Source organism: Polypterus senegalus, chromosome 11 (genome assembly GCF_016835505.1).
Source record: "Polypterus senegalus isolate Bchr_013 chromosome 11, ASM1683550v1, whole genome shotgun sequence".
NCBI classification, from domain to species: Eukaryota; Metazoa; Chordata; class Cladistia; order Polypteriformes; family Polypteridae; genus Polypterus; species Polypterus senegalus.
The window spans coordinates 21,136,683-21,163,108 of record NC_053164.1 but is presented as its reverse complement, the minus strand read 5'-3'; the positions used below and the strand labels follow the sequence as shown (position 1 = coordinate 21,163,108).

Here is a 26,426-nt window from a genome sequence, read left to right as displayed (position 1 = left end):
CCTGGAGCTCATCCAGATGTGAATAAAAGCGGCCACCTCCCTCCATTCATTGGCTGGAGTCAGGAACGAAAGAAGACAAGATCTTGGAGGAGGAAAGCAGGGCGGCCTGAAGACTGAAAGAGGCAGTGTGAGGCCTGGACTTTGGAGGAGTTTTGGGGGTTTGTGTGCATAATTGTAAATAGCGACTGCAAATAAATATGTGGTGGTGCATTAAAACATGTCTTACTGTCTGTGTCCGGGGCACGTTCCACTATATATATATATATATTGTAATAGATTAGGGCACTCCTCGCATCCTTGTACCCCCAGACTATACGTCAGACACCAGGTAAAAGTCCAAAGATGATATTTATTATAATAATAAAGTGCACAAAGCACACTCTCCACCACAATTCTCCAATAATAATCACAAATACAATAAACCAATCCTCCACTCCCAGACGCTTAGCCACCCTGCCTCCCAACTCAGCTCATCGTCTGGGAGCTCCCACAGTCCTTTTATATTCCCTGACCCGGAGGTGTTCCTTCCCAACAGTCCACAAGTCCTTATTCCTTCCGGGTCAGGGTAAATAATATTTTTTCTCACCCGAAGCCCGTCGCTCTTCCTATGACGAATTTCCGGGTCATAGGGCATGAAGAACTCTTCGGTCCTCCCTGCAGCTCCCTCTCGTGGCCCCCATGGCATCCAGCAGGGCGGTGCATAAAAACTACATGGTCCATAATGCCCTGCTGGTCTTCTGGGGACCTCCATGCTGCAAGGAGGGCTCCACCTGGAGGCTTGGGGTATTGGCAGTACATGGCCGCCATATCTTACATATATATATATATATATATATATATATATATATATATATATATATATATATATATATATATATATATATATATACATACAGGGAGTCCTCAGGTTACGACACAGTTCTGTTCCTACAACAGTGATGTAACCCGAATTTTGGTGTAAGTCGAAACATACCGTAGCCTAAGTCACTTACCTATCCTAACACATTTACAAAATCATAATCTAGATCATAAAAACACAACTAAGCCACAGAAAAAGGAAAAGGACATAAATATACTTTACTGTAGCAACAGGAAAAATGAGTTAAAAAAAATCCTTACCTGTATTCCTTCTCACTTCTGAATTTTTTTCCGTTTTTATGGGAGTGAGCGTTGTAAACTCGAAACATTGTATGTCGAGACGTTGTAACCCGAGGGCCCCCTGTATATATATATGTATATGTAGTTGCGGGTGGCCATTATTTATGTTTATGTGCTAATTGGTATTTAGAGAAACCTTTCTAATTGCATTAGTACCACTAGGCTGCAAGATACTGGCTTTCCTAAAATTCAGTTCTGCGTTTAAAAATCGTCTATCTTCAGGTAGACTCAGACACACATCAGTATCCTAAAGGCTTTGCCAGTAAAACAGAGTCTGTCCTGTAGAAGAGACACTAAGCAGCTCCAAAACATTTAATGAAAGATGCGTTTTCAAAAGACACCTAAACAGGAGTAAATTGGGTGCACTTTGAATAGCCAAAGGAGACCATTCCAAAGGTTTACAGCAAGAATGGAGAAGCATTGTCCAGTCTAGGCAAGTTTATCAAAAGGAGGGATGATCAGCAGACAGGAAGAGGCAGAACAGAGACTTCTTGAAGAGACATATGGAAAGGCCAAAAGGTGGGTGATTATTGAGGAGAAGAATCACTCAGAGAAACATAGGTTTAGAAAATAGTTTTGAAATGGATCCTTGCACCAACATGAAACCAGCAAAGACACTGAAGCAGAGGAAGAGAGGAAGTGAAGTGAGGAACAAAGAAAACCAGGCAAACAGCAGCAGTTCTGGAGGAACTGGAGAGATAGGATAGCAGTTGATGCAATCCTTGTCAGGAGAGAGTTGCAAAAGTCCAATCAAGATGGAAAACCAGCGCCTGCACAAGAAGTGGCATAATTAATGAAGAAGGGTCATATAATCAGAATATTATGAAGAAAAAAGTGACATGATTTGGCCTTTGAAGAAATATATTCACTGAATAAAAATGAAGAGTTGAGAGTTATGCTGAGATTTGTGACTGTGACTGGTGGTGAAGGGGTGATATCTTCAAGAGCAATGCTTCAAGACAAATTGGAGGAAGGAGAATTGGGAGGTAAGTACAGCATATCTGACTTTAAAAGGTAAGGTTTGGGTGATGATGTGACGGCAGAAATACAGCTGAAACGAGGCAAATGAGGAGAAGATCTGCACGTCACCAGCAGAGAGGTGGTAGGAGAAGCCATGAGAAGAAAGGATATTGCCTAAAGAGCGAATGTAGAGAGAAAAGAGAAATGGACCCAACACTGAATCTTGTGGCACATCTTTCTAGAGTTTCTGTGGAGAAGACAAAGAGTGAGACCAGGAGGCCTAAAGGGATCAGTTAGAAGGGTACAACATGAATCAGTTCAAAACAAAACTACAGTTTTCCAAAGTTTATTAAGGGAAGGGATAAGCAAGGAGTGGCTAATGGTAATGAAAGCTGATGAAAGATTAAGAAAGATAAGGAAAGAGGAGAAGAAAAATTAAAAACCATCCTTCATTTGCTAGAAATGAAACAACTTATTTAGCACGTTTAGCAGCCTTTTGCTGTAAATTTAGCTTCGCCTGAATCATTTCACACATTCTGCTGTGTTAATATTGTTATTAGCCAGTTTTGGAAAATCCCCCTTTTTTTAATCTGACACATATTGGTATGTCCCTAACTCCCACTTTGCTACTGGCACTGCTTTAGTCTTAGCTTTACCTCCCACCATATTGTATTTTAGGTTTAAGAAATTATCGTCTTCTTACCCTCAAATTGTCAATGGTTATCAAATCCTAATACTTTGTATGACTTCTTGCCAGAAACCAACATTAAAGTATATGGATTCTCAGCCTTGACTTTCTCGGTGAGTAAAGCTATCTGTCCACGGTCACTACAACCAGTGGGGCAACGCACACTCCGTACGGACTGGGTCTTTAGGAGAGAAGCCTTCGCTAACATGGCATTTAGGGACAGAATACTCGTCACTAGAAATGGCACTTCAGTCAAGAACAGTTCAACACCGAGTACCAGTACTCCATTCCTCCCTATCTTTTTAAAGTAGTCAGAACGCTTTCCCATCCTTAACAGATCCATTGGCCCACAAATCTAACTACAGTATTTAGCAAGCTTGTGTACTCCTCACTACAGTGACCACCGTTATGGAGTATCCCCTACAAAGTTTTTCAGATTATTGTTCCACTGCCGACAGCTTGTATTGTTTCTGCCTCCCTAAAATTTGAGAACAAGATGGGGGAGAGGGGAATGAGAGCTGGCCTGCCTTGAAATGTCCGAGCTACCAAGCTACAGACCCCCATATGCTGCTCAGAGATCAAAATGAGCGAGAATGCAGAGCAGCTTTATGAGGGGTGTGACATGAGCAGCTGGATGGATGATGATGGCGCTCATTTTATGACCGGAGAGTGTAAATAGGCTTAGGGGAAGTTAGGGGGTCTGCCAGTCTCAGATTCCATCTTCTGCTTCAACTGCCTCACTCTGTAATCCAACTCTTCAAAGTTTAAAAGAATTCGTTAGGCAGGCACACAAACGAGCAGCCGATTCCAACATGTCCAGCTGCATTAAACACCCCAACCCATTCTTGACCAACTTACCCTAAAACGAAAGATCCCAGCATACTGATTCTGCAAGCTCTGGTCATCAGGTACCACATAAGAAAAGAGAGGTGGCTGGAGGGTTAGGCATGACATGGCAGCCAAGAACCAACAATTCCCTGAAACAAAGACAAACAAAAGTGAGACCAGAATGAGGACATTCATTCATTTTACAAACCTGTTATCTCCATTAATGGGACCACAGGGATCTGTAGAATATCCAACTTTTGTACATAAGATAGGAACTGGGTGCCAGCCCATGACAGGGCACTATGCCACTGTCTTACATAAGACCAATTTGGGAAGAAACTGGAGGAGCTGGAAATGTATAAATAACAAAAAACAATGAAATATATTGCTATTGCAAAGTAATGATGGGCAATTCTCAAACACAATTTGTTCTTTCTAGATGACTCTTTTCTGTCAATCTCGTAAGCACGAACATATCGATTCAGTGGAGCACAATGGGAGTGCTAGTAAGTTCATGTCTTTTGAGTGGCCACGACTGGCGACATTATAGTCAATCTTATTTTTTAAACCTCATTATACAGACATACACTGTATAATCGCCACCCATATACACTTTTTTCAAATACTTTTTTTAGAGATAAATTTAAAGTTAGCATTTTTGCCTTTCTTTCCTGCATGATGTCATTCCCGTCTTTCATTTTACAGATAGATGGTTAAAGTGCATGCGTACTGTCACAAAGTTGAGACATACTCAAGGAAAGGTTTGGGGCAGCCACCCGTATAATCTTGAAACCCGGCTGCAAAGTCGTTCTTTTTATAGAGATACAGCACTGGAGTGCATACATCGAGTCCACGACAAGACTGAGGGAAAAGAGAAAAAGGGCAGGCTTTTAAAGGGGGAGACAGGAAGTGAGGTCATAAGGATCGGGCACGTGTTCATCGCTCATTGGATCAGGCCCGGACGTGACATCAGGGGGGCCGGAGCTGGTAAGGTCTGTTTCCATTGGTTCGGTCCCGGAAGTGATGTCAAGAGAGCCAGGTGGAGTCTCCCAGTAATGGTCTACAGGGAAGTGAGAAAAAGAGTCAGTGCACTCTGTCACATCCTGGCATGCCTCCGAACTGCCTTCACTCAAGCCCTTTAGCTGCCTCCCATGCGCACGTGTGTGACAGTACGAACCGCTTGAATCGTGAGCCCTGAGTGATTAGATTTGAGAATGAGTCGCTACCTTTGAATCAGTCTAACAATTCTAGCTCTTTTGATTTGTGAACGGATCATTATTAGTTGCACAATTCTTATTCACTTGTAACTCTTTAATGAAATGACTTATTTTAATTATGCATCTTAAATGTGTTATCATGCTTCGTGTATGGAACGAGGCCAGTGGTATATGAATTATACAGTGTGGCCACTAGGGGGCACCCTAGAACCCCAAACACCAGGTACAACTCAGCCAAACCCAATTCATGGTTAGAGTAAAATATTTAATCAGCAATAACACCATTACAGGTTTAAATTAGTCCGGCAGCATATCAGCATGCAGATATACAGATTCCTTCTCCTTGCAAACTTCCCTTTCTATAGCATTAGTAATAAAAATTATAATAAAAATTCTTTAAATTTATAAAGTGCTTTTCTCACTGCTCAAAGTGTTTTATTTACACAGTGAGAGAGTGCCACTTCAACCACCTCTAATATGTAGCACCAACCTGAATGATGTGACGGCAGCCATTTTTGCACCAGTGTGTTCACCACACATTAGCTCTTAGGTCAGGGGTGCCCAATACGTCGATCACAATCGACCGGTAGATCGCAAAGTTAGTGCAGGTAGATTGTGTTGCATTCCAAAAAAAATTTTTTTTAACCGTTAGTCTATCATATATCCTGCCTATGGCATTTGCCACTTTGATTGACATACAGGGCGGCCAGTCTGAGATCTCTTTTCTTCTAACACACTGGTCATCCCGCACACACAATCAAACACGTGAGCTACTGCAAAACTCCAGCTATCAAAGTGATCTCGTTAGCCTTCCAATTTATATCGACAAAAGACGGGATTTAAAAAAAAAATTGTTTGGGGAGGGTATGGGTTGGATGTGGAATTGGAAGAGGATTTTTTTTTCTCACAATGTCACAAGCGAAGTGCGTTTGTCTGATGTGTCAATCTATCATTGCTATTCCAAAGAAGGAAAATGTGGAAAGGCACTTTCAAACTGTTCATAAAAACTACAAAACTGACTCCAACAAGTGATCTGAGAAAGAGAAAGGAGAGGAAATTAAAATCACAGTTAATCGGACAGCCGTTATTTTTCACTCAGCTGAATTCAAAAGCTCCTTGACTACATTATTCGGCTGTACTTATTTATGCGAGTCAGCCTTTTCCCACATTAAGATTACATAAATCCAAATACTGTAGTGACCATAAATGTATTGACTTGTTATTGTGCCATAAAGGTTATTCAGTTATGCAAGGTACAACAACAGAGATTTTATGTATAAAGTATACACTCTCTCTCTCTCTGTATATTATATTTAAGACGACAGGGGACACCCGGATGGCTTCCGGGTGCGCAGCCGGCACTTCCGCCATACTGGGGCGTGGCTACGGAGGAATGCCGGGAGCAGCTGGAGCCCATCCGGTTCCCATTTAAGGGGCCGCCTCCCTCCAGTCATCGGCAGAAGTCGGGTGGAAGAGGACGGAGCTGGAGGGAGGACTAAGAGGCGGCCAGGAGAAAGGCAGTGGAACTGTGTGGCCTGGACATTGGGGGAATCGGTGCTGGAGGCACTGGGGTTTGTGAGTGCACAAAAACTTGTAAATAAACGTGTGTTGGGTGAAATATGATGTCCGTCTGTGTGTGTCCGGGCCAGCGTCCACAATATATAGATATGGTTGAAATAGTTTTTACTGCCAAATAAAATAACCACAAGCGTTACCTGGTAGGTAACCACCCACACAATCAGATTGTGATTCAGACTACGAATGCCTTGAATATATACTGTATATATATATATATATATATATATATATATATATATATATATATCATTTTTAATGTAGGTAGATCATTTCGACCTGGTCATTTTATAAGTAGCTCGCAAGCCGAAAAAGTGTGGGCACCCCTGTCTTAGGTGGTGAAATCGTGAGAGAGATGACCAGTTTAAGGCAGGGGATGATTAGGAGTCCAGAATGAAAAGGCTGTAATGGGCAATTTAGGATGGCCATTGGGATACACTCTACTCACTATGAAGGATCTTTTATGCCCACAGCAGTCAGAACCTTAGTTTTAGGTCTCATCTGAAGGATGGCATCATTTTTGTAGCACAATGTCCCCATCATTGCACTGGGGTAATGGGATCCACACGCAAACCACAGAGTAAGTGCCCCTTGTGGACCTCAAAAACACCTCTTCCAAGAGCAATCCAAGCTTTATCAAGATAGTCTCCCATCCCAGTACTGGCTGGGCCTGAACATGCTTAGCATCAGGTGCATCTCGTATGGCTCCTGCCAATAATAGCATTTGCCCTCTTCCTCCTGACTCTGACTCCTAGATTGATAGATGAGATGGCCTCTTTTATACTGGACCTGGGAATATACTGGTGCCACAGCATTGCACGTCAAAAACACTTCCAAAAGTGGGAATAGCGTTCCCCAGCAGCTCCTTCTGGTGGCACCCAACTACCCTAATTGGGCTGTCTATCAGGGCTACAGCTTCCAATATGCCCTGTAGGTGTACAAATGGGAGTTCCACCAGCGGAATTTGGCCACCCTGTGTATAGGGGGAATACATGGCCTCGAGAAGCATTATGGCCTCGTGACCGGGAAATGTACCAGCCACCAACCTAGCCAGGATGACAGTCCATCCACATCCTTCCTCAACTTTAGTAAGGATGCCAGTCCATCCTCTCTTACACATGTTAAATAAACAATTAATTAATATTTGTTCTGACTTTTTACATTTTTTAATAATGATAACTTACTTTATTTGTCATGTATAATTTCTTGCATTACAAACTTGTCATTTTTTGTATACCCCCAACTTATTCTCCAGAGACACAGAGAGAGAGAAGCTTGGATCCTGCTATTTGTACAGCACCTCTAACCTGAAATTGCTTCATCCTGGGTATGACGTTAATCTGCATCCATACCTGCAAACGGGTCCTCCAACTTACAGGGAAAACTTGGGGATTGCCAGCAGGATTTGCATTCCAGTCACTGTAATAAGCCTCACACTGTTCCAGTGTGGTGCTGAGGTGTCACCGTCCCAATCCAGGTGGCTTGTCGTGTGGTGGGTTCAGCAATGTGCTATCAGTACAAGCTCCCAGCCTCTCTCTTTCTCTCTAGGGAGCAATTGCAGGTTAAGGGTCTTATGCTTTCCTTCTGGCATTGCCAGGTTTGAAACCAGTAACCTACCAGCACAGATCATTTAGCTGGAGAGCCACAATTCCAGCCAGATAACCTTTTTTTAACTTTAAACAGACTTATTTAGTTTACCCTAATTCATGTTGTACTTTTTTGATTGGCTAAAGTGAGAAAGGAAAAGTTTGCTACAAACATTAGAAGCTGCATTGTCAGGTCAGAGTAGTTCTGGTTCGGAAGTAGCAGGTGTGGATGCTGATAAGGAAGGAAGGACAGACATCCTGGCTGGGATAAAAGAAGGATTCTTGTTCGGCCAGAATACCATAATGAATGGACAAAGTGAGCAGGCATGCCAGGAGCAGTTCATGCCCCCAAACGATAGGTGGCAGTGTTCCTCAAGCCCAAACCCAATTAAGACACCAGCAGGGTGCTATAGGAGTTGGAGTCCACGAAAACGCATCCCTGTTGGGATATTTGGGACCCACCAGATGGTGCTGTCTGGGAAGGGCTGCTCTGGTTTCCACACAACTTGGAAGTGATTGGGATGACTGGGGCAGGAGACCAGAAGCAGTTCCATGGTCCACTGCATTGCTTAAATAAGGTAGAGTCAGGAGACAGTGTGAACAGAATTGTGTCCTGGTGTATTTTTACTAGTGTTCTGACAAATAAAATCCTTTATTTAAACATGGAATTGTGTTGGGCATTATTGTGTCTGAGGTTTGGGGCTCAGTGGCAACGCCTTTTGGTTAAAAAAGGTAAAAGTCGGGGCAAAGGCAAGGAGAGTGAAAACCCCAATACACATGTGGATAGAGGAACAATGTAAGACTGAAAGATACCCAAGTGGAATACGAAGTTATGTGTGAGGGATTTCATGCATTTATTAGGGAGATGATGCAGTTAGCAGCACTGTGCCAGTGCCCAAATTGTCATTGCTGGTATACCCACATTCCACCGAGGGTGATCACTATGAGCTCTGATACGTCATCATGATGACTAGCTTATCCAGGGACTTTGAGAAGCTGTAACAAGTTTGACAGCAACATGCCCAGTAAAAATATTTTCATTTGGAGGATGTTAAAAGTCGGGGCTGAAGTATTGAGCAATACAAAACAGAAAAGCATTAAACAGGACGAACAGGTAAGGAATCTACACATATAAAAGGCAAAGCCCTCACTGACTCATCACTAATTCTCCTACTTTTCATACTGGTGGGAAGCTGAAATTTCGCGTGCTCATTCCTTGCAGTGTACTTACAAAAGTTAGGTATGTTTAATGTCCTATTGCAACACCCAATGAACGGGTGTACCCCCTAAACTGTATATATAGATAGGGGAAACCCCTCCTCACTATTTCTGCGACTCCCAATATATGTAGGAAGCCCAGATTTCCTATGCTCATCCTTTACACTTGTGATAGATGACCGGCAGCTCAATCCAGCTTGGGACATCCCATTACGGGAAGAGTGGAGAAGGGCAGCCTTTCCAGGACACTGTCTCCCCCAGGATGCTAGGTGGCAGCTCCCCTGGATGGTAACTGTACCCCGGATTCCCTCAGGGCATCATGGGACATGGAGTTAATTTTCTCAGCCCTAATGGATGCCACCAGGAGGAACTCATAAAGGACCTGGGGACTCCTACTTTTCTGGGATGCTTGAGGACTGATGATGTGGCATTTGACCCGGAAGAAGAGAAGGAGCACTTCCGGGTCAAGGAATATATAAAGGACTGTTCGAGACACAGCAAGCTGAGCCGGAGTTGGGAGGGTGTGTGACAGAGCTGCTGGGAGTAGAGGATTGTATATTTGTGATTAGTAATTATTGATATTGGTGAATTGTGGCATGTGTGGTGCTTTGTGTCATATCATCTACTGTTAAACCGTACTTCTAAAATTTTTATTATTATGCTGTCTTAAGGAATTGTTCTGTTGTGTATATTGTATTGTATTGACCCGCTACTTTTGACACCCACTGCACGCCCAACCTACCTGGAAAGGTGTCTCTCTTTGAACTGCCTTTCCCGAGGTTTCTTCCATTTTTTCCTACAAGGTTTTTATTGGGAGTTTTTCCTTGTCTTCTCAGAGAGTCAAGGCTGGGGGGCTGTCAAAAGGCAGGGCCTGTTAAAGCCCATTGCGGCACTTCCTGTGTGATTTTGGGCTATACAAAAATAAACTGTATTGTATTGTATTGTATTGTGCACTTTATTTTATAAAAATGAATTAATTTAAAAAAAAAAATTAATTAAAAGTATTAAAAATTATACTTGGTGCCTTTGTACGTGTGTCATGAACGTCTGTCTGTTGGGTTTCATGGGGCAACAGTGTCCCCTAGCGTCCACATACTGAACTTACAAACGTTAAGCATGTTTCATTTCGCGCTGTGCCCCGTAACGAACTTTAAAAAATATGTCTTCTTTTTGCCGGTTCTCACCATTATGCCGTAAGGAAGTTTCGGAACTGACCACTCTTTTTGGCGGTTTCATTCCTTATTTCCGTTAACAGACAATTTGTTTCACGTCAGAGACGCTAAAGCGCCACCCCGGTCCCCCTTCCTTTTTCCGCATGGCCGCTGTCCACGCACCTACCACATGGTTGGCTCCCTGCCTATATACATTAACAACATCCCGCGCTCATGTGCCTCCTCACTCGCTTCCTTACTTTCCTCAGCTGTTCGTCGTGTCGTGCTCACTGCTCCCTTCTTTTTTACTCCACTGCTTCAAGTCTGTTATTGTTGGCTTGGCTTCACGTCTTCCTGCTGGTGACTCCTGCCTTTTTGTTTACTCCAAAGCTTCAAGGCTGACATTGTTGGGTTTCCTTACTTGCTCATGTACATCTCCCTGGTGCTGACTTCTGCTTTTTATTCCCTGCTCCACCACTTCTCGCCTTCCTTCGTACTTTGTTTCTCAACGGGTGCAAGTTTACTCCGAATAACATGTCTATTCCGGTGATCACCGTCGATCACAATTTCACCAACCCGTACCCAGTGGTTTCCATGCCCCAAGATTGCGCCTGCCTCTTCCATTCTCTCTCTTACTTACTGCATGGCCATATCAGTTTCAGCCTTGATATCCGCAGAGATATTGTGTCTTATGTACTGAATGACTGGGACAGGTTCAAGGTGTGGACTGATGACGGTACAGGAGACAATTATATTACACAGGACCACTATAGCAGTGAAATACTTAAGCTCATAAGCCTACGACAATTACATTGACAACCATGTTACGTTATTTCCTTTTCTTTTTCATAACTTCTTTAACACACTAGTTCTCCGCTGCGAGTGCGGGTATTTTGCTAGTTCAATAATATACCACATGATTTAGGACAAATTGTAATTGGAGATAGTAGGAACTTTATACAAAAGCTTTATCTCCTGGAAGGTTCACCCTCATGAAACAGGTTGTCCAGCTTATAAATAACGTTATTTAAGCAAGAAGGATAGATACATGGCCGACCTCCAGTCAACAAGTATGAGCTGGGGAGTAAAGGTTACCATTTCCAGATCATCCAAACCTTCCTTGTACAGTATGCCAGGCCAGCAGAGCAGATGATCAAATAGCACCCAAGTCATTTCATTTCCTAACCAGATTTACACAAGCCAGGGTCATGGAGGGGCAGTAGCCTATCCCAGTTAGTGTATATGCAGTGTCACAGACGTCTGGAGTTCTTACCTGGCCGGGATGCCTGGAAGGACCGAAAAGGGACATGTATAGCTTCCGAGCCACGAGGAGGCAACTGCCCTGGACTAAGAGAGGACGACGGGAGACGAGGGAAAAGATTTTAACCCGTTTTGGCCCGTGGCCACCGCCAGGGGGCGCCTTAAGCCTTGTCGGACCTGGAGAACTGTTACTTCCGCCACACCAGGCAAGATGGCGAATGAACCTGCCAGGGACTCCCGGAAGTGCTGTCGGAAGGACGTCATCAGCCACCTGGAGAAAATCCGGCCGGGAATAAAAGGGGCCGCCTTCCTACAGTCTGGGAGCTTGAGTCGGGAGTAGGAGCGGCACAAAGCTCCCAGGAGGAGACAGGCGGCCAAGGACTGAGAAAGAGAGACTTATTGTGGTGATTATTTGCTGTGTGCATTGTGTGTGGTGTTCGGGACTCTAAACCTGAGTTTACTGTTGCAAAATAAACGTGCGCTTTTTATAAAGACGTGGTTTCTGACTGGTGGTGTCCGGGAAAGTCTCACAGCAGGAACAAATCCTGGACAAGATGCCAGTCTATCGCAGGGTGAACACACAGCCACATCCGAAGCACATGCTAGGGCCAATTTACCAATTTACCTTGCACATAGTTGGACAGTGTGAAGGAAACTCGAGAATCCAGTGGAAACTCATGGAGACACAAGGAGAACATACAAACTCCACACAGGGAGGACCCAGGATGCAAAAACTTGTTTCCTCACTCTGAGGCTGCAACAATACCACTGCATCACCCTGTAACCCATAAGGGGTACGTGATTTTTACATTTTTGTACATTTACTTTATCCAGCCAGAAGGGCTGGAGGTAAGGATCACACACCTAAGACATAAAGATGAAAAAGAAAATTGCTTTCATTTCAAAAATATTCTGTCCATGCCAGAAATTATGAGATGGGTCCAGCTGCAGAGCTCCGCAGCTCCGCAATTCATTGGCTCTGCTGGGCAGCCAATTGGATTGCAGGATTTTGTCACCTGGTTTATTTGACTTGAGTCAGATAACTCCTCCCCCAAGCCTAATCTTAACCATAGTGCAACAAGGTGTTATCACTGACATATCATATAAAGTGACAACCTCCTCAATGGAGTGGAGCTCTGGAGGTCCGCAGCTGGAATCCCATTGGAGATTTATCAGATTTGAGTTCCGTGTATTTACTCAGAAAACCTGCAGCATATCAAAATGTCAAGAATGGACTTATTTGTGTGAACTAGACAATAAAGTTGAATTGCTTTTGAAGACCTCAGACAAGCTTAAGGTTGCACTGACTGCAAGGGGTGGTTGCAGTTTTGAAAGAAAAAGGAATTGTGAGAAAAGGAAAAGAATAAACTGGTCAAGCAAGACTGTGGATCAAGAAAATGACATCCGTTTGCAAAACCAAAATCGTAGTCAGAGGGTGTAAGCAAGAGAGTAAGCAGGAAAACCAAACACCCCGATAAGGACGTCACACGTCACACACTTCCAACCATCCTGCTGTTATAATACATTTTTCTTTAATATTTTATGTCACTGTCCTGAACAACACTGTTAAAAGTCTCCATTCACATGTGTATGCTAAGTTTGGCACACAGGGTCTCAGCATATAGAATTGCAAACCAAGCATAGACTAGATAGCCAAAGACAACTGGAGGATTGTATAGTCAGCTTAAACACAGAACAGTATTTTTGTCCTCTGTCAGAACAAAATCTTCTTTCCTTGTTGGGAGAATAAGAACCGGCATGTAAGCATTATGATATTTCTGTATTTTGTGGAGGAGGAGTTCAGCCCCTACCTGCCCTTGTTTGGAGACAGAGAAGACCAGCAAGTGAAGCAGACAGTATTAAAAGGCTTGGACAACAGCCAAACCCGTTGAAGCACATGGCGGCAAAGTCCGAAAACCCTCTCAGCGTGGGGACGAAAAATGGCAGACTGCATCTAGATCTAGATTCCCACCTGGATAAAAGTCTTTGTCATATGCTTCCCGTCTGTAAGCGCGTCAACCGTCAGTAAATGTAAGCTAAAGTATATTTTTCTCATGTGATTCTTGTACCGCCGTAATCACGTTGGGAGGGATATCGCCGTTTCTGTTATATTACTATATTGTTTAGTTACTTAATGTGCCGCAATTTCAAAAGAACACATTTCCGGAGAGCTAATGCCTCTTAAGGAAACACCTGCCTGACAGCCAAAAGCAACTGTTAAAACAAGCGATTCCAAAACTGCGTTGCAAAAAAATATGATTTAAATCTAACGATGTTATAAACTCATTCAATTCGAAAAACAAATGTGATCACAGGGTTCTTTGACCTCTAAAACCTCTATAATATCTTTTGATCTCCAGTAGTTTTTAAATTCAAGGAAAAAATATAATACGAGTCACAACATGGCAAAGGTTGCCAAAGCCTTGAGAAATGTAAAGCAGAAGTCCAGCTAAATTAAACACCGTGGAATATTCAAGTGTTTTCAATGCAGAGTACCTATGGGATGCAGAGAAGTTAGGAAATTATTGTCACCATAGTAAAGATGGCATCACAGGGGACAAAACCAAAGTCCACATCTGGTCTCAAATCAAATCTAATTGTATTTGTCACATACAAATTACACATACAGTACAATGTGCAGTGAAATGTGTAGTTACAGTAGTTGCTCAACTCTGATGACTGTGCCTTTAAGAACATAAGGGACAATATCAATATACGACTTTAGAAATATCAAAAAGCATTAATAGAGTTACAAATATGTGATAATTAGATAAATAAAGGGCATTGTGTAGTTTGAGATGTACTGAGAGCATAAGCTCGTCTTCAGTCTCTCTGAACTGGACTTTAGGCGGTGGTAGCGTCTACCTGACCACAACACAGAAGAAGCTGTGGTTGAGATGGCTGGTATCACTGATCATCTTCTTTGTCCTGGTCTGACATCGCTTGGTGTAAATGTTCTCGAATTACACCCAGTGATGTGTTCAGCTGACCACATCACTCTCTCTAGAGCCTTGTGGGCCTGCTGTGTGATACAGGGTACTTTCAATGGTGGATGTGTAGAAGTTCTTTAGTTAATTGGGAAGACATTGCCATGACTTCTTCACCAAGGGGCTGATGTGTCTGGACCAGGTTAGGTCTTCTGTGATGTGAACACTGAGGTTTTGGTGTCTACTCTCTACCTGAGTGTTGTTAACATTGATCTTCTGATCTAATGACAGTCAGCATTTTCAAAGACCTACTGTACAACCTGTCATTGTCAAATGTATTCACTTTGCTGAGCATTTACAAAACAATTCATTGTTGGTGATCAAAAAACGTTTTGGTGTGGATGGAAGGCAAAAAAAATGAAAAGATACGTTTTCAAGCTTATCTTGTGTTAGTGTGGATTAGCTCTAAGTTTGAATCATGAGGCACCATTAGATGACCCAAAAGAAACAAGAAGAACAACATCACAATACACATGGCTGATAATTAAAGGTATCACTGATCTTCTGTATGCTTCTTATTACCAGGATTCAGAAAAATGTTTTTAATTCAAGTCCGAGTGGCAGCTTTCCAGACAACCGCTAATGTTAAGAAGTCTTCTGTGGCTGATTATTCTGTGTAATGTCATTATTCTGTTGCCAGGTATGGAGTTAATTAAATGTTCAGAACTGTTTTGGCTAATCAATCATTGAATTTTTTGCTTTGGTAAACCTTTTCACATTTGTGGGGGTCTTAGATGTTACTTCCATGAATGCATCATTATTTTGTTTGTCTGTAGCAGCCTGAAATTATATTTATTAAAGACATGTTTTGCAATGTTTGTTCAAAATGAAGTATAAAGCAAATTGACAAAGTCTCCTCCTCGGGCGTTGAAAGAAACTCAGCATTTGTCAACATTTTGACTCATGAGAGGCAGTGTTATGGTTTAGCCAGGGCATCTTTCTCTTTTTTGAATTGATGTTTTTCCATCCATCCATCCATCCATTCATCACCCAACCCATTATATGTTACCCATTATTATTAAAGATGCTAGTGTCGAGGTTTATCATGGGCCTTACCCTTGGGTTTTGTTTCCAGACCCCCATTTTTTTTAAGAAGTTATGTTAAGTTACTCTTCTGTTAAGGTCCATCCATCCATTATCCAACCCACTATATCCTAACTACAGGGCCACAGGGGTCTGCTGGAGCCAATCCCAGCCAACACAGGGTGCAAGGCAGGAACAAACCCCGGGCAGGGTACCAGCCAACCGCAGGGCACACACACACCAAGCACACACCAGGGACAATTTAGGATCACCAATCTACCTAACCTGCGTGTCTTTGGACTATGGGAGGAAACCCACGCAGACATGGGGAGAACATGCAAACTCCACGCAGGGAGGACCTGGGAAGCGAACTTGGGTCTCCTAACTGTGAGGCAGCAACGCTACCACTGCACCACTGTGCTACCCAATTGCTATTTTTGTCACCTTTGATATATAAATTATAAATCATGTTATTGATTATCCATCCATTTTCCAACCTGCTGAATCTGAACACAGGGTCACGGGAGCCAATCCCAGCCAACACAGGGCACAAGGCAGGAACCAATCCCGGGCAGGGTGCCAACCCACTGCAGGACACAGACAAACACACCAAGCACACACTGGTGCCAATTTAGAATCACCAATCCACTTGTCTTTGGACTGTGGGAGGAAACCCACGCAGACACGGGGAGGACATGCAAACTCCACACAGGGAGGACCTGGGAAACGAACCAGGGTGCCACCGTGCCACTGTGCCGCCCTTGTTATTGATTATATTTTAAAATAATAATAATAGTAATAATAATAATAATAATAAGTTGCATTTACAGAATGCCTTTCACAAACCCAAAGTCGCTTTACATTTGTTTTTTATTCTTTCTGTATTACGTCTATTTTATTTTGTTGTGTTTAATTAAATGCTATTGTATTATGTTAATTATATATTTACCATCTTTTTTGTTTGTGCCTTGTGCACTGCATGTGGAGCCTCAGGAGGCAGGACCACCCCCCCAAGCTGAGGGACCACCCTGAACCTTTAAATTGGGCTGAGTGGTTCAGGTTCCCATCATTGGCCTGAACTCCTTTAAATATATGTTTTCCAGTAACGGCGCACTACTGTAACGGTAACGTGCAGTGAATACACATGACATTCCTAGTTTTCATCCTCTTTCTTTCTCTGTATGTTTAGCATTCGTTTGCTCAGAGGTTGATGCGCTCGCTGCTTCCTGAGCAGCTCCATTTTTCTTCACCCTAGCAGCCCACTGCTTCTCTAATTTCGTTGGTATTGTCAGATAAAACTGATTAAGTCAGTTGTTTGTATTGCAATTACTATTTCCTTTAATTTTTCGCTCAAGTCAGTGGTTCTCAACCTGTGGGGCGGGCCCCATAGGGGGCGCGAAGTAACAAAAAGGGGGCCGCGAAGATGTGAAAAAAAGAATCAAATATATGAAAAAAAAATCTGTTGAAACCAAAACAAATTAACTTAAACTACATTCTGATACTAGAACAATAAATATAGAGTTAGATAAATGTCAATAAAAGTTGAGCAGGTATAATAAAATATGCATCTACATTTCAAAAAAATGTTAGGGGGGGCGCGATTAAAACTGTTATGAAAACTCAGGTCGCAAATACTTAAAGGTTGAGAAATGCTGACTTAAGTTAGCACCTAAGTCTTCAATCTGCCTCAAGAATGATTTAAGATATGAAGAGGAAGAGGAAGTGACGGTGAAGGTGGTAGGGGTGACAACAGCACCTGCTGGCCACTGCTGAGAGTTGATTCTACAATAAAATAAAATAAAATAAAAAGAGGAATAACCTTGGAGGTCAATCATCACATAGTAGACATTGCATAGTATATGTGTACCAAATTTCAAGTCAATAGTTCAAATGGTTTGCGAGCTACAGGTGATTTAAAATCCCGGACAGACAAACAGATAGCCACAGTAGCATATTATATACTCAGCAAAAAAAGAAACGTCCCTTTTTCAGGACGGTGTATTTCAACAATAATGTTTTAAAAATCCAAATAACTTTACAGATCTTCATTGTAAAGGGTTTAAACAATGTTTTCCATGCATGTTCAATTAACCATAAAGCACCTGTGGAATGGTCGTTAAGACCTTATCAGCTTACAGAAAGTAGTCATTTAAGGTCACAGTTCTAAAAACGCAGGACACTAAAGAGGCTTGTCTACCGACTGTGAAAAACACCCAAAGAAAGATGCCCAGGGTCCCTGCTCATCTGCGTGAACGTGCATTAGGCATGCTGCAGGGAGGCATGAGGACTGCTGATGTGGCTAGGGCAATAAATTGCCATGTCCGCACTGTGAGACGCCTAAGACAGCGCTACAGGGAGACAGGAAGGACAGCTGATCATCCTCGCAGTGGAAGACCACGTGTAACAACACCTGCACAGGATCGGTACATCCGAATATCACACCTGCGTGACAGGTACAGGATGGCCACAACAACTGCCCGAGTCACACCAGGAACACACAATCCCTCCATCAGTGCTCAGACTGTCCGCAATAGGCTGAGAGAGGCTGGACTGAGGGCTTGTAGGCCTGTTGTAAGGCAGGTCCTTACCAGACATCACCAGCAACAACGCCGCCTATGGGCACAAACCCACCATCGCTGGACCAGACAGGAGTGGCAAAAAGTGCTCTTCACTGATGAGTCACGGTTTTGTCTCACCAGGGGTGATGGACGGATTTGTGTTTATCGTCGAAGGAATTGAGCACGTCGGGGACCTGTTGGATCGCAGGGTGAGGGCTAGGGCCATTCCCGCCAGAAATGTCCAGGAACTTGCAGGTGCCTTGGTGGAAGAGTGGGGGAACATCTCACAGCAAGAACTGACAAATCTGGTCCAGTCCATGAGGAGGAGATGCACTGCAGTACTTCAAGCAGCTGGTGGCCACACCAGATACTGACTGGTACTTTGGATTTTGAGCCTCCCTTCATTCAGGGACACATTGTGAAACATTTTTAGTTTATGTCTTATGGTGTTGACTCTTTTAGTGTTCATACAAATATTTACACATTAAGTTTACTGAAAGTAAAAACAGTTGAAAGTCAGAGGACGTTTCTTTTTTTGCTGAAGATATATAAAGATTGCCAGTACTTGTGAATTTTCTGCTTTTGGATAATTTTGCTTTGACTTTGGTTTTGTTCGCAAGTCTGTTTGGATACCTGTGGTGTCTGAGTTGGAAAGATGGTAAAGTTCCTTTAAGGTAATGGGAATTATGGGCTGGCAGAAGGGTGCGGGGGAAGGAAAGGGGAAAAGAAAGCAAATTAATAAATCAGTGAGTGGAGCTTCATGTTGTGCTGTGTCCAGGTTATTTGTAATAAGCAAGATGTGATCATACTTGTTTTGCTCTTCTTTTGTTTTTGTTTTGAACATTTTAGAATAATTCTGTTAAAATATAAAGCAGGGGTTTCCAACTCCAGTCCTGGAGGGCCGCAGTGGCTGCAGGTTTTCATTCTAACCCTTTTCCTAATCAGTGACCAGTTTTCACTGCTAATTAACTAATTCCCTTCATTTTAATATGCCTAATTTTAAGGATTCAGTCCTCTGAATTGAATCTTTTCTTCATTAAATGGCAGCCAAACAGAATTGAGATGTAAAACGAGCCAACAGATGACCAGCTAAACTGGGACTTCAAACTCCAACCAGTTCTCTTAATGAGAAGCCAATTCTTGCTGTTAATCAAACCCGTTATTTAATTCCATGGCTTGTTGCTCCTCTCATTCCGCCACAGCAGAAATTTAAAAAATGGTTGATTTTATGTTTTTTCTAAGCATACCGTTAAAATGTTTTGGTGACCTGAGAGATCAATCTTACTGAGGCCTTCACCTTTCTTTATTTTTCAGATATTGTGATTAGCTGGTCATGTGGTGGCTTGTTTTGTGCCTCATTATTGTTTGGCTGCCAATTAAAGAAAAAGAAACAACAAAGGGGCCTGAGTCAAGTTAATTAAAATTGAGGCAAAAATAGTTAATTAGCAGTAAAAATTGGTCGCTAATTAAGAAGATGGTCAGGATGAAAACCTGCCGGCACCAGGAGCGAAGTTGACACACCGGATATAAAGCCTCCCATTTTCTCTCACTTGGGCCTGTTATTTTTTACCGTTTCCTATCCTCCTTTCTTTTTGTGATCCAAGTTTGAATTTCAATTTTGTGAGCAATTCAGGATGGATTTTAACAATTTATACCCTCACCTAAAGGATTATTAGGAACGCCATACTAATACGGTGTTTGACCCCCTTTCACCTTCAGAACTGCCTTAATTCTACGTAGCATTGATTCAACAAGGTGCTGAAAGCATTCTTTAGAAATGTTGGCCCATATTGATAGGATAGCATCTTGCAGTTGATGGAGATTTGTGAGATGCATATCCAGGGCACGAAGCTCCCGTTCCACCACATCGCAAAGATGCTCTATTGGGTTGAGATCTGGTGACTGTGGGGGCCATTTTAGTGCAGTGAACTCATTGTCATGTTCAAGAAACCAATTTGAAATGATTCGAGCTTTGTGACATGGTGCATTATCCTGCTGGAAGTAGCTATCAGATGATGGGTACATGGTGGTCATGAAGGCATGGACATGGTCAGAAACAATGCTCAGGTAGCCCGTGGCATTTAAACGATGCCCAATTGGCACTAAGGGGCCTAAAGTGTGCCAAGAAAACATCCCCCACACCATTACACCACCACCACCAGCCTGCACAGTGGTAACAAGGCATGATGGATCCATGTTCTCATTCTGTTTACGCCAAATTCTGACTCGACCATTTGAATGTCTCAACAGAAATCGAGACTCATCAGACCAGGCAACATTTTTCCAGTCTTCAACTGTCCAATTTTGGTGAGCTTGTGCAAATTGTAGCCTCTTTTTCCTATTTGTAGTGGAGATGAGTGGTACCCGGTGGGGTCTTCTGCTGTTGTAGCCCATCCGCCTCAAGGTTGTGCGTGTTGTGGCTTCACAAATGCTTTGCTGCATACCTCGGTTGTAACGAGTGGTTATTTCAGTCAAAGTTGCTCTTCTATCAGCTTGAATCAGTCGGCCCATTCATTCTCCTCTGACCTCTAGCATCAACAAGGCATTTTCCCACAGGACTGCCGCATACTGGATGTTTTTCCCTTTTCACACCATTCGTTGTAAACCCTAGAAATGGTTGTGCGTGAAAATCCCAGTAACTGAGCAGATTGTGAAATACTCAGACCGGCCCGTCTGGCACCAACAACCATGCCACGCTCAGAATTGCTTAACTCACCTTTCTTTCCCATTCTGACATTCAGTTTGGAGTTCAGGAGATTGTCTTGACCAGGACCACACCCCTAAATGCATTGAAGCAACTGCCATGTGATTGGTTGATTAGATAATTGCATTAATGAGAAATTGAACAGATCTTCCTAATAATCCTTTAGGTGAGTGTATGTTGTACTGCATGTGTGACTGGGGATCATCTGAAATGCTCGAACAAGGTAAGCAGTACCACACTGGTGTGAGTGTTCATGGGGAAGAAGCCTGTCCCTTGGGGAACCACCCACAAAACACAAGGAACATAACACAGACATTAGCAAAAAAGTGGAAAATAAACCAAAACCATATGGGCATAGATAAATACTAAAAAAAAATGAACAAAAGAGACAAGAAACATGACTTTGAACCCCGGTCAGGGGAGAAATCCTGTTTGTGAAGTGATACAAATCATTTTGTTCATCACTACTCAAAGTTATTTCAACCTCAACCACATAAAATAATGGCCGGGCCTCATTTCCTAAACTCTACATCGCATTGTTGGATATGATCATATAAATGCAGCAGTGATTGCTCCAGGCACTATCTCTCCATGGATGCTTAAGACTCTTAGTGACCATTGGCTTCTTTAGAAATAAGCTCTGATGTTAGGCTTTTGGATCCTTTTGCCCTTTATTTTGTAAGCTAGGAGTCCCTAACCACATAAGTCCCAATATGTTCCAAAAGCACTTGTAAAAAAACAAATGTCAACTAGAGGGGGATATCAGTGTTAAGCCCTGGCTAGTAATAAATCAAATCAAAATCTTTATCGTCATTGTAGGAATGAGACATTGTACAGCGAAATTTTAGGTGCAATTTTCCAGTGCAAAGAAAAAAATAAAATAAAAAATGCAATTACCAAAGTTAAAACTAAAATAAAATGGGAATAAAATAAGAACCAAAATAGTCTATAACAGCAGAACAATGTTTTCCACTCATGCATACGTCATATTGATTTTGTCCCTTAGCCAATGTTAACTTAGAGCTGTATTGTAAACATGAAGGTGCACTCGGTCAGCTTGACCACTTAGCAGCTTTCAGTATGGTGATGGCCGAAGGATAGAAACGGTTTCTCAGTCTATTTGTCTTAGTCTTTATGGATCTGAAAAATATGAAAATAAGGGCAAGCACAGAGTCTTTATAATTAAAATGTTTTATTATTACAAAATTACTCTGTCTCACGAAGAAGTTCTGAAGAGCACAAAAGCCATAAATGAAACCAGAGCAAAAAGTCCAAAAATCCACAATCACAATAAGCACAGCAGAATAAAAGGAAACTCACCATTCCCTAGCATGTTTCGAAATGAACCACTAGGAACTGTGGGAGACCCTCTGGAATTATAGGGTGGAGGTCAGTTCTCTCTGGTGATTGTCAGATGGGCCCACCCACAAAATAAATGGAACATAACACAGGCAGCTTACGAGGGGGGGGCCCAAAAATAACTGGAAATATTTTTAGATAGATAGATAGATAGATAGATAGATAGATAGATAGATAGATAGATAGATAGATAGACACTTTATTAATCCCAAGGGGAAATTCACATAATTTTAATTTTAAAACGTGTTTAATTTAATTTTCTGTACAAACTACAATTAGTCTCCTTCAAAGTACTCTCCATTGGCGGAAATACACTTATCTAGCTGTTTGTTCCATTGTTCGAAACATTTTTTAAATTCGTCTGAAGTAATGCCCATTAACGCTCTGGTCGTTTCTTGTTTTACCTTTTCAACGTCAGCAAAACGCTTTCCTTTCAAGTCTTTTTTCATCCGAGGGAACAAAAAGAAATCACACGGAGCTAAATCCGGTGAGTAGGGTGGGTGGTTCAGGGTTGTCATACCATTTCAATAACAATTTGTTTCTGCAACACTTTTTTTCAAGAAGAAAACAAAATTTTACTGCCACGTGTTGCTCACGATAATTGGCCCTCGTAAAAAAAACGACGCTTGCACAAAACTACTTTTACAAAATTCACTGAACACAAGCACAACCTTCCAGACTGATGGCACTTGGCAGACTGACTTGTGAGGAGTGTAACGAGATCGCCCTAGCGGCCCAACCATGTACTACAAGTACCAACCGAACAACAACAAAATTCCGGTTATTTTTGGGTCCCCCCTCGTATATACATAAACAAAATCAAAAATGAAGAACAATTCACACAAGTAATATCAACATAATACACCTAAATGAACGAATCAAAAATGAACAACACATTAGTTTTAGTGATGCTCTCATTTGAGTTCACAGTTATGATTTCTGCCTTTGTTTGACTGACTGGTCAAGTCAAGCCCATCAGTAAAGGGTTCTGCTGGCCCAATGGCACGAGTTTTTAATCTACATGCTTCCGTTAAGTCAGATTATCTCAGTTAGGTTAGGTTAGGTCAGATTATCTCAGGTTAGGTCAGATTATCTCACGTTAGGTCAGATTATCTCAGGGCACAACGTGAGCTACCACAGCTATGCAGATGACACACAGCTGTACTTATCAATAGCTCCTGATGACCCTGATTCTATTGATTCACTAACAGAATGTCTGACTTGTATCTCAGAATGGATGAATAGTAACTTTCTCAAGTTAAATAAAGAGAAAACTGAAATCTTAGTGATCAGCAATAATGGATACAATGAGGCTATTAGAAATAAACTGGATACATTAGGATTAAAAGTCAAGACGGAGGTAAAAAGCTTAGGGGTGATTGTTGACTGTAATCTGAATTTTAAATCACATATTAATCAGATCATTAGGACAGCATTTTTTCACTTAAGAAACATAAGTAAAGTTAGACCGCTTATATCACTGAAAGATGCTGAGAAATTAGTTCACGCGTTTGTTTTCAGTCGACTAGATTACTGTAACGCACTCCTCTCAGGACTACCCAAAAAAGTCATCAATCGTTTGCAACGAGTGCAGAATGGAGCTGCTAGAATCCTAACTAGGAAAAGAAAATCCGAACACATCTCTCCAGTTTTGATGTCACTACACTGGTTACCTGTGTCATTCAGGATTGACTTTAAAATTCTGCTTATGGTTTATAAAGCCTTAAATAATCTCGCTCCATCTTATATATCAGAATGTCTGACATCTTATATTCCAAATCGTAACCTCAGATCCTCAAATGAGTGTCTCCTTAGAATTCCAAGAACAAAACTTAAAAGAAGTGGTGAGGCGGCCTTCTGCTGCTATGCACCTAAAATCTGGAATAGCCTGCCAAGAGGAATTCGCCAGGCTGATACAGTAGAGCACTTTAAAACACTGCTGAAAACACATTACTGTAACATGGCCTTTTTATAACTTCATTTTAATCTTAATTTAACTTAATCCTGATACTCTATATGTTCAATTTCCTCAAAATAACTATTCATGGTGGCTCTAAAATCCGTACTGACCCCTACTCTCTTTTCTGTTTCTTTTTCCAGTTTCTTTGTGGTGGTGGCCTGCCCACATCCACCTACTCAAAGCTTCATGATGCTCCAACAATGATGGACGGATTAAAAGGAAGAAGTCTACGTGACCATCATCATCATCAAGCCCTTCCGTGAGAACCCTAAATCCAAAGAGGACTGTTTCATTTATGTTAGGTAGAATGTCCAGAGGGGACTGGGCGGTCTCATGGTCTGGAATCCCTACAGATTTTATTTTTTCTCCAGCCGTCTGGAGTTTTTGTTTTTCTGTCCCCCCTGGCCATTGAACCTTACTCTTATTCGATGTTAATTAATGTTGATTTATTTTGTTTTATAATTGTGTCTTTCATTTTTCTATTCTTTAATATGTAAAGCACTTTGAGCTACTGTTTGTATGAAAATGTGCTATATAAATAAATGTTGTTGTTGTTGAGTTACTCTCTTCTAGCACTCTTTTGCAATGTCAATTCTAAACGCTGCTTCATTATCCAATGTTACAAACCAACAGGCTTGTTCTCCGTATGCCACTGCCTTCCCAAGTAAAGATTGGAACCTAATCCTAGTTTTTTAAAGGAGACTCTTCAACTTCTGTCCACAAGACATAAGACAGACTTTCTTCTTAACAAATGGCTCCATATTCTTCTGGCACAATGGCACACCAAGGAGCACACAAGCTGTGCTGGTGGCACAACCCTTCCTGGGTTCCTACATTTCTTAACAATTTCATGTATATTATTATTTTTCATGGGGAGAAGTTCCATGCTGAGGATAGAAATCTCAAACTGATTTCCAATAGACTTTCAAAACTTGTGTTATTTCAGCCAGGGATTGCTAACTTTTTATATTAAAATCTCCCAGTCTTTCACACTGTAATCATATCAGGAAATTGAATCAGTTATGCCTGACATTTGTAAGGTATTTCACTCGGCAGCTGTATTCAGCCGTAGGCTGGTGGGCATCTGTTGCACGCCCAAACCTGCTCAGATTTCATTAGAAGTAAAAACCTGCACTCCTAGATCAGGGTGTGCTAATGAAGCATAGGACTGTAACCAAAATAAAAACTGTATATGCATGAGAAACAGCAAGGATATGGTGGAGCCATCACATATTACTTTTTGAATTGAATGTGAAATCACTTTGTGTTTATTTTCTGAGCTCTGACAGTTTAGTCCCCAAAACACTAAACTGTTTCTTGAGTCATGAAACGTTCTTCCTTCCTGAGGGAAGCTGAATTTCTAGAGTCCCCGCCCCCTTAGGCTCCAAACTAAATTGGGAGTAATTAGCAAAAAACTGAAAAATAAACAGGGACGCAATAAATAAAAGGGGTAAAAAGGAGGAGTTAGGGACAAGGACCAAAAGACAACATAATACACATAGGAGTGGGTACTGGTATTAGATTAATCACATGCATCATCAACTACATGTATGTGTCCTTTAACTTTCTGTGGCGGACGGCCAGGGTCCATGCCTGGCCGGGACGCCCCTTCGGGGAGCAGCCATGGACTGTGCAATACCTCCCCCTGGATGCAAGATGGCCGTCCCCCTGGGTTGGAGCGGTGCCTCCGTTTCTCGCCAGGGGGTGCTGCAGCTGGGACTCCTGAGCCTATATGGGCAGTGTATTCGCCACCCCCGGAAGTGCAGCCGGAACTCGCCAGTCAACCACCTGGAGCATTTCCGGGTGGAGTATAAAAGGGGCCAGCAGCCACCACTCGATGCCCAGAGTCGGGAGAAAGAGAATGAAGCTTGGAGGAGGAGTGGTTGTGCCAAAGAACGGTGTGTTTTAGGTGACTTTGGCGTACTGGGGACTGTGTTGTGCCTGTGGGGATCACAGGAAAGACATGCCCACAGGTGAAAAATAAAAGTTCTTTGTTTTTACAAATGCCTCCAGTGTGAGTCAGGCACCTATATGGCACCTTTTATACTTCTTAATTAAGTTCAGAGTAGTAGTGGGCTGAAGCCCATCTTGGCATCATCAATTAGGCAATGGGAAATGGACCTGAACAGGATGCCGGTCCATCACAATAGTAGGTAATTATTGATTACTAGCCATATTGAGCTGGTGGTGAACT

The 26,426-nt window shown here is 42.2% G+C and overlaps 1 protein-coding gene across 1 annotated transcript in view; it reads right to left on the bottom strand.

Moving 5' to 3' along the window:
• The window catches only part of capn12 (calpain 12), a 137,289-nt gene that overhangs the window by 86,105 nt on the left and 24,758 nt on the right, over positions 1-26,426 (bottom strand). The window contains exon 3 of the mRNA XM_039768143.1: positions 3,665-3,783. Within this exon, the coding sequence (XP_039624077.1) occupies positions 3,665-3,783 (119 nt within the window). The remainder of the gene's footprint in view (positions 1-3,664; positions 3,784-26,426) is intronic.